We start from the raw sequence: 10115 nt of genomic DNA, 5'->3' as shown, positions 1-10115 counted from the left end.
TTGTTTTAAGGTGCTATAATGTGTTGTTTCTATGATGAAATGTTTTATCCGATTGTATTAAATTTCATTCATGATGCATTTAATTCTGGTTCCTATATTTTATGTTATCTATCTTATGTTGCTTGTTGGTAACTTGTATTGCTGCTATCTTGGCCAGTACAAACATTTTTAATGTTACTGAGGATTTCCTGGAAATAATAAGGTAAAAAATTGTTAAATTACTTATACCACTTAGAGTATATTTTCTCTGCAGATTATTAACCATCAGGCATGCATCCTCCACTGCAGTTTAAGTGCTTGTGTTACTATCTGGATGAGACAGGTAGCATGTATCAGCTAAACAGAAATCAGAGGCAGTTACCAAAAGGCCATGGTCTTTATTACACCAACAAATTGCACATGTCCAGGTTGATTTAGTGGAACTATTAATCGCTGTTTGACCAATATACAATTTCTCATGATTTGACAAAAGTTGCTGCAATGGTGATATAAAATGCTACCCCCTAAAAGTATCATGGAATATTACAAAAACACTGTTTTGTAGTTTCTGTTTAAATGCTGTAACACGAATTATACCCATCATGTTTTATTACAAATTGTTATAAAAAATGTCCCTTAAATGATCCAGTCATACCTCTTACATATAAACAAGTGCTCCCTGTTTTAATTCTGCATGTTTTCTTCTTGGTTTGTATTTATTCGTTTCTCAATCTGTCCACCCACCGAACACCTACTGCATACAGAGAAGAAGACTTTAACACTGCTAAACACTGTATATGTAGGTTTTTCTTTGTGGACAAATTAACAGCAATGCAGCTGCGTTACAATCAGAAGAAACATCTCCTACGGTGAATTATCAGAACAAAAGAATACATCATGTCTTACTGTACTATGTCCAGAGACAGGATCCTAAGAGACACTCACTCATAACACCAGAAGCATCCTTTACAACACAGTGCAAACATAATGCAAATTGTCTATAACGGTCAATTAATTATTTATCAGTTACTCTTGTTAATTCTGTTAATGTGTGTTATATCTGTAAATATTAAGCTAACAGTGTGTTATATAGGATCATACATACTATCATTACTTGATTCTACTTTAAATTCTACCTTCCTATCTCCGTTATCTATGGTCATATATTTTAGGTATTCAACACCTATGGTTCATAAAGGATAACCATCAAGTTTCAGTCAAGTGCTATGAAGACAATAAGCTGAGAAATTTGGCATTGCTGCTGTTTTGGGGAAAGCACACATTGATTCTTTTTTTTTTTACCAAGAAACTGAAAAGGCTACAGATATATATTGAATAAATGTTGCTCCCTGAAATGATAAAAGGATTTAAAAATAGTCCTACAATAAGGGAATTCTTTCAGAAAATGTCTTAATGTGCTTGTTCATGTATGGATGAAACTGATTTCCTAAGATGTATCATTCACTTCCAACCAAAACCCTCAGAGCTTTGCACTGTCCTTTCACGTATCCTTTCATTCTTTGGATCTGATGATACTATACATGTTTGGTGTGGCTGCTAGAAATACCTATCACAGGTTGTCCTCGCCACCAGTGCAGACAAGCGTACAGTACACATCATCACTCCTTTATCAAGAAAACTTAACTGTAGATATAAGCTAATTACATACAATGTGCGGTCTGCTATATCGATGCATATCTTTTTAGATAGAATTTAACTGGGCTGTGTGTTCTCCACTGACTTGTGAAGGATGTGAAAGACTCAGGAGATAAGAGCTGACTTTTAAAAACTGATCCCCTGTGTAACTGCGTTTGGCACAACAAAGCCAAAGGTTTCAAACATTGGAGCTGATCCGATAGATGCTTCGCTGCTAATCCCTTCCCAGGTAAGTAGAGATAAACTGCACCAAAAGAAAAAACACACAACACACTCCGCTCTCATTGTTCATCTCAGCTCAGGGCAGAATAAAGCCAGCGGCCACCCCGAGCTCTGAATGGCCTGACGAGAGCCAATCAAAAATACTGTCTTGTCCAGCGGAAAGCACCAGGCAGCCAATCGGGTCCCGTTTGACATGCCTAACTGGCTCATCCAGGACCAGCCAGTCCTCGTCTATGCTGCGTGCAGATGTTCTCTGCCTCTGGCTCCGGGTTGGTGCAAAGACAATGTCCTTTTGAGCAGAGCCCGGATGAGATCCCTCAGTCCTGATGGGTCTTCTCCTGACTGAATTTGTATTCATACTGAAAAAAAAAAAACACACACAACAGTTAGTTTCTTTGAGTGTATAATTTTGGAGGACACTGATGCAACTCTGACGCTTATCTTTTTGCTTTACAGTCCACATTAAGAAACCAGCATGAATCTAATATGAATTCAACAGAGTTTTGGCAAAGCACATTTACTGAAATGATTCCAATTTCTCACCAAGGCTAGCTGCCGTCCTATGTTTCCCATAGTAATCACCCCGGCGAAGAAGATGCAAGGTAACCAGGAGCGAATATACAGGAAGTCTGGAGAAGTATACCTGTGCAGAGAAGAACACTCCATTCATTAAACAATACATGCCAACACTTAACTCTCATCTATGTTTTGGTCAAATACCCCAAAAAATATCGAAGACAGAGGAACGTTTTCAAATGCCAAGAGAAATTCACAAAACATTGAGAACAAAATAAATTGTGTGACAAGGTTGATTTGTCATTAGAAACATAATACATACAACAATATTAACCTGCACACTTAGCCAGGAAAGGCATCGCTGGTGGAGGATGTAGCTACATACTGTACAGTTAACACAAGCTGCTATCTGGAGACTGTGCTGCCATAGAAAATCATTTATGGGCAAAACATACTGTAGCTATCTATATAAAATCATTGATACACTGAAAATTACAGCATATACCTATTTGTTTTCTGTTGTAGTTCAGCTCATTTTTGCCTCGGTTTTCATTTTGGATATGATTCTTTCTCATATCAGCTGTATCCTATTCTTCTTCCTCTCTGTACATGTTCCACTGTTTTAATCTGTTTGCTTCCACACCGTATCAATATGCAAACTAGGTGTGAGGGAACTTACTGAAAGACTCCATTATAAACCAGGAGCTGGGTGGCCAGCGTGGCCAACAGGCCAATGGTGACTCCCAGTCCAAAGCCGCTGCGGGAGCGGTCGAACGTCCACCACAGGCCAATGGAGAGCGCCGCCAGAGTCAGAGACAGCTGGACGTTGTTGGCAAAGTCCACTTTCTGACAGAGGTAGGGTCAAGGACCAAGCAGTCAATGGCTGGTAGCTCCAAACTAGTTAACAAATCTGTGTTACAGTGCAGCAGGGCTGTGGAGATATACTGTATGTACAGCTCTACCTTTTACCTAGTTAGCCGTCAAATCCTAAGAATAAAAGCACTGCATTCCTCTGCTTATATACTGATTTACACAAACCACTGCAACCTATCAAAGTCTTAGACAGACAGGTTGTTTTTTCCACCAACATATAAGTACTGAACAGAAGAACAACAAGACAAAACTTTAAGGATACAGCACTGGCGTGGTTGATGCCCACAAACACAGCCACACAGCGCATCACACTGGACCATTCCCGCTTGAACTTGTGTGGCTCACCCAGACGGCTGTCGATGCAGGGGTACAACAGTCCGATCATTGCTGCGAGGGGAAAAAGGGAGACAGAATAAACAGAGAGTAGAAAAACACAACCAGCTTTCACTACTATGGTGGCACAGTCAACATGTCTGATGGTATTGTTTTGCTGAGAATATGCATTCAGAGAGCATCCCTGCTATTGTGATGGCACACTCACACAGCAATAGAAGGATTACTGAATGAGCCTACCGGGCCTAAAGGGTCAGGGTGCAGGGTTAGGGGCCCCTGAGACAGAGCCTCCGTTTAAACGGTTAACAAACAACTACAAAGACACGCAAATTAACTACAAAGAAACGCCAATCGACTACAAAGAGATGCAAAATGACTACAAAGAGAAGCAAATCAGCTACAAAGAGACATAAATCAGCTATAACGAGACACAAATCAACTACAAGGAGACGCAAAACAACTACAAAGAGACGCGAAATGATGGCAAGACGCAACTCAACTACAAAGAGACGCAAATCAATTACAAAGAGATGCAAATCAACTCTAAATATAGATGTAATCAACCATAAAAAGACACAAAACGAAAGTAAAAAGACAGGAAACAGGTAAAAATGTCTGTATATCAAAACAGGATGCTGACTGGATGTCTGTTATGCTACTCTACATTAAGTTGTAGAGTCATTACTTTATGTCAACTGATTTGAAAATTATTTTTCCCCACTTCATGGTCAGTTTGTGTGAATGAATGAATGAAGCTAATTTCACTGCCAGTTGGTACAGTTATTTTGAAAAATAAGAATAAACTGCTGCCATTTGCATCACAGCTCACATCCTAATAAATTCTGAGCTAAATACATTTTTGCCCTGTCATCAAAATGCAGTAGCCCTTCCCTGGGGGACGAAGCCTAATGTGTGTGGAAGCAACAAGTGGAAGCGACAGGCTCCTGCAGGAGGCGTGGTGTGTCTGGGGAGGAAGACAGCCTTGGGCTGTTGTGCTTTGTGGTGAGCCGCTTGGGAACAGGCAGCGCTGCATCCAGCCACAGCTTTACACCCAGGGGACAACATTTCAATAATGCCAGCTAGTCTAGCCCGCGGTCATGTTGTGTATTCATATGCAAGGCTGTGTGTATACGCGTGTGCCATTATCCTCCTACATGGTCCACATACTGTATGCTTTTCTCCAAATGCCATGAGCCATGGTTGCACAACTGTGTATACTCTTATGTAACTGCATGAAACAATTCTTCTAAACAATATTTCTTCAGCTCAGTAAAATAAAAATATCTCATTTCACTTTGATTCAATTAATTGTGGCGTCTACATATGGTAAATGGTAAATGGACTTGGACTTATATAGCGCTTTTCTAGTCAACCGACCACTCAAAGCGCTTTACACTACATGTTCTACAGTTCTACTACATATTCACCCATTCACACACACATTCATACACTGATGGCAGAGGCTGCTAAGGTGCCAACTTTGCCCATCAGGATCTAATCTAAAAACTCATTCACACACCGATGGCTATGCCTTCGGGAGCAATTTGAGGTTAAGTGTCTTGCTCAAGACATTGACATGTGACCTGGAGCAGCTGGGGATCGAACCACCGACCTTCTGATTGGTGGACAACCTGCTCTACCCTCTGAGCCACAGCCGCCCCATACTACTGTACTATTACTACCGTAATACAATTACAGTTAATCAATACAGCGCTGCAGTGTTTGTGTCTTGTCAAAAAGTAAGGATTAGAATTTTAGCTTTGATTGAATATTCTTGCCATCAGTTATGGTTACACTAATAACTGATGGCAAGTTGTAAGATATCTTAGGGAAATCTTACAATGTGTTTTTGATTCTTGGTATCATGATCTGAGTCAGACTCGATTCGCAGTTCAGAATTGATTCTTGATTTAAGAAATATAAAAGAAGGCACTATTCTGTCTCTTAGACTAGTGCGCTGCATGCCATACATTCATTTGTGTCTTTAGGCCACGGGAATGCATGTTCACTGAGGCTAATTGCCTATTTGTGTGACCTAAACCACTTGGTGCCATCTGGTGTATTTCAATGTCAGTGTGGTAGCCAGTATATCTGTCAGTTAGTGTGTGTATGAAAGGTGGATCCCAGCCATAGACTGTCTGAAACCAGTATGTTTAGATACATGTTGAGGGTCATTTTACTTTCTGTTATGTTGTGAGATCATTAAACATAATCTGTAATTTTGGTTATGTTGTAATGCCAAGTCAATCTATATCAGTGGTTCACAACCCAGCTGGATTTTGAAGTGGCCATTTGAACAGAGACTCTGAGCAGTACTCAGAGCTATTGAGCACTTATGTTGTATGAAAAGACTTCATGCAAGAGCACTACACCACCTCTCAGACCATGTCAGCTGAGAATCACCGGGACCCCCCCCCACCCCTTTTTAATCCCTTCTCTCCTTTCCTCTCATCTTTCCTGCCACCTAAACATAAAGATGTGAATAAGGCCAGACAGAAGTTTTTTCACTCATATATGTGTTCACATACCTGAGGCCGTGCCACAGCAGGGGGGCACCCACCAGGCTGAGGAGAATATACTGCTGATGACATCAGGGGGAAAGAGGGTGACATTTCTCTGCACCTGGAGTAGGTTCAGCACCAGGGCCAGGAAGACGCCCACAGAAAACAGCATGGCCCCTCGGATTACCAGGTTGGTGGTTCTACAATGCAGAGCAAAAGTAGTCAGGGGACTAGAAAAATGCCTCCAGTCCAGTGTTCAGTTTTGTAGTGCAAACTGACACAACATGATAGGAGGAATCCTGGGCCTCAAAGTACATTAGTGCAGTATCCTATGCATAGTGGACTCCTTCATATCCTGCCATAGCTATGTTACATATACTGCATGTGGAGAAGACGCAGCGCTAACCTGTTGGTGATGACCGAGATATAGGGGCCCCGGGAAGGCCGTGGCATCTGCCCGGGCCCCGACCATTGCTGCTGGCCGCTGGTTACTGCGCTGTCGCTCATGGCTGTCAGTGTTAGGGACATTCGTAAGCCTAGGTCAGGAAAATATACAACGGTGTGTGACGTCTTTATCCGCCAGTGAGTTCAATGTCCTCCCCTGACATCCCAGACCACGCTGAAAAATAAGGATAGTCAGGCAGGGAATTAATGAAGAATGGGAAAACCACCCTAAAACACAACTTACATCATGTTATTTCAGTGATTTCAGACGGTCAGTACCCACACATGTTCACATGTATCTGTCATCCGAGCTGGTAATCAGAACGTCAGTATTTGAGGTTGTACTTATTGACACAGGTGACACTTTTTAGAGTTGCTGCATTGAAAATGAGGCCATGACTGAATGAATGGCTTCTTAAAATAAGCTTACGGTAAGGTGGTTGTTGTTTTTTTATCCCCAGGATGGAGAATCACAAACACACATTTATGTTGTAAGATGATGAAGATATCACATCCAAATGATTCTGAAGTGACATAGGGCTCCCAGCAGGGTTGGTGTCGTTGTCTGTGTGTACAGTATATACACTATAGTTTATTAGGTCTACCTAAATAAAACTAATGCAGTCTAATACAACAGTCCTGCATTAGATCCTTACCTTCATTAAAGGTTTCAATGTTCAGTTTTTGTTGAAACTGTTTTAGAGAGGTGTTGATTCAACATTAACACTGATAAGAACCTAAGTGAATTTATTTGTATACTTAAACATTCAACACTAAATTATAAAATGTTTCAGTGCTGCTCAGCTGATGCAGATACCTGTTCAATGCCATCAGAGAAATAACACGTCATTTTTATATGCTGGCCTTCTGCACACTGTCTCAATGTATTAAGTGTATCATTGCTTTTAAGTGGTTAATATTGGGGGACTAACTGATGCTGCCAAGCTGCATCACTTTTCCACCAACAACGTGACCTTTCTAAATGAATGATTTCACTAGAACAGCAGGTGATGGCCAAATCATGTTACCTCACCCAAAATCTAATGCCTTAAAAAAGACGGTCATTTATCGTGCCATCAATCATTAGAATAGCTGCCCTCTTTACATCCGTCAATCCTCTAACAAATCCTCATTGAAATACCACCTAATAATACATTACTGAAGCAGCTGATCGATAGTCCAGTGTTGGTCATGTATGGTTTTTCTTTTGTTCCTTTTCCCTGATGATGGGCCTTGAGGTCTAAATGGTTGTGGAAGATCGTGTATGAATGTGAAATTTATATACGTTTGGAAAATTTGAATGTTATTAGTGTAACACAAATATGATGTTGTATATAGTATGTATGTGATAAATGTAATGCTCTTGATTTTGGACCCCAGGAAGACTAGCTGGTGCCATTGGTATCAGCTAAAAACAAAACTGAAAACACCAGACACTGAGTACAAATATAATATCAATATCATGTGCAATATCACTGTTCATTGTGTGCAATATTGATGTCCAACATGTGCAATATTACTTATGTTTCTGTTCGTTAGCTTACTTTACCTTTTTATTTTACTTATCTTATTTACTCATTTTACTAAATGCATCTTACTTAATTGTTATTCTATTAGGCACTGGAGCTAGAAATAGTACTTTTTTTATTTTACACACTTGAACTTGTTGTAATTTTGTTATATTTTTGAGCAATCTCTGGCACAAGAGTTTCCTTCGGGATTAATAAAGTTCTATCTTATATTATCTTAATGGGGATCCTTTAATAAATGAATGAATGATCAGGTGGCATCAGACAGCTCACGTTAGCTAACTGCTGGACTGCACTCACCTTTAGCCCCATTGTGTGCAGTGATGATACATAAGAGGTTCACACATATACACATAATGGGGATAGATCACCTCATGTGTGATCGTGTGAGGCATAACTTTAACACATCTTACTTTATAACTGTTATGATCTGATGATAACTTAGCTAGCTGAGCAACAGGTTGCTCTGGAGAGTAGTTGTGATGTCAGCTGATGTGCTAGGTGAGTTAGCTCGACGTTAGCCTGATTATATGTAAGATGCTAGCTGGGTTAGCTAGCCTGCATGTCATTAACAGATAGCCTCGTTAGCTCACTGGCCGAGGTCAAAGATAACTCTTACCTTATGCTGACGGACACGTTGCAGTATAGTCAACGTTACACATGTCATGAGACATTTAAACTAGCTCAGTGTGTAACACTAGAGGCTGATATACACGACTATAATGTGAGTTAGCCTTCTGTCTCTGTCCCCAGGTCCCTACTGAGACTACTTCCGGATGTCTGAGATGAATGACCAGCCAATCAGCTTCTAAAGCCATGACGTAACCACGTTACACAAAGCTGACGTATCACGTGAGCATAACCCAAAAAAATGAATTCCAATCTGCAGACGTCACAAACAGCTGGATAATACAGCATAAATAATGTTCAAGATTCAAGATTCAAGATGTTTATTGTCACAAGGTTATACAAGTACAATCGTGTGAAATGCTTTTTGCATTTAATTCATGATGTTTAATTATCTTTTGATATGTTTAGATATATTTTCTTTTCTTCTGTACTGTTTTTTGTATGTATTTCATTGTTTTTATTGGATTGTTTTCCACTGTGTGGTTAGGTTTTTCTGCACATTTTGTGTACTAGTTGTTGTTGTTTAACTTTTGTTGTATTTTTTTAATTATGTTTCTTTAGATATTTCTTCCTTTTTTGTTATTGTTTTTTTTTCTCCTGTGGTTGGGGGGGAGGTTCTTTGTATAAGCCTGTGGCTTCTTGACCTCTCCTGACACATTTCTTATTTTTGGGGTTTTTTTTTCATTGACTGGATTTTGTGCCGTTTTATATATGTGCAAATAAATAAATAAAAAATAATTCCTGTCTGCAGACGTCACAAACAGCTGGATAATACATCATGAATAATGTTCATATATTAAAATGTGCATTTTTAAATGTTACATATCAATGTCTAATTTAAAAATTAGGTGAGAGATAGTGGAATATTATGTAGTTTTTTGGAGAGAAGTTAAAATAACCATGTCATTTGTGACTTTTTATCAATTAATCAATCAATCAATCAATCAATCAATCAACCTTTATTTATTTAGCACCTTTCAAACAAGTCAAATGCAATTCAAAGTGCTGTACAGACGATTGACAAAATTTAGAATGTTAAAAATAGATTTAGAGACTAATGCACACCAAAACATTATTAAGAACAAATTTAACACAAATTAAGATAATAAAAGGTAAATAAGATATAAGGAATACAAATAAAAATAAAAATAAAAAAATAAAATAAAAATTATGAAATAACACAAAATAAGCAGATTGTATTAAAATAATGAAATATTAATAAAATAAAATTGAATAAAAGAGATAATAATGATCGGCAATAAAATGTTGATTAAACAAAATAGAGTAAAATAAACACCATAATGATGATGATAAATAAAATAAGTATAAACAGTAAAACCATAAAATTATAAAATTATAAAATACTATTTTTATATTTTCATCTCCTCTCAATTCCTCTGGAAGGTTAATCCAATGGCTGGGAGCGTAATGG

At 38.8% G+C, this 10115-nt stretch overlaps 1 protein-coding gene across 1 annotated transcript; it reads right to left on the bottom strand.

Moving 5' to 3' along the window:
• Positions 1-357: 357 nt before the first annotated feature.
• On the bottom strand, positions 358-8847 carry insig2 (insulin induced gene 2). Its single transcript, XM_037790426.1, has 7 exons — positions 8673-8847; positions 6487-6699; positions 6108-6280; positions 3509-3633; positions 3053-3219; positions 2401-2500; positions 358-2216 (listed from the first exon to the last, which is right to left on the bottom strand). Exons 2-7 carry the CDS (start codon positions 6606-6608, stop codon positions 2175-2177), a joined length of 729 nt encoding a protein of 242 aa, XP_037646354.1. The 5' UTR covers positions 6609-6699; positions 8673-8847; the 3' UTR covers positions 358-2174.
• Between the last annotated feature and the right edge of the window lie 1268 nt (positions 8848-10115).

This window comes from Sebastes umbrosus, chromosome 13 (genome assembly GCF_015220745.1).
Source record: "Sebastes umbrosus isolate fSebUmb1 chromosome 13, fSebUmb1.pri, whole genome shotgun sequence".
NCBI classification, from domain to species: domain Eukaryota; kingdom Metazoa; phylum Chordata; class Actinopteri; order Perciformes; family Sebastidae; genus Sebastes; species Sebastes umbrosus.
The sequence above is the reverse complement of the archived record's forward strand: the minus strand, read 5'-3'. Positions and strand labels throughout refer to the sequence as shown.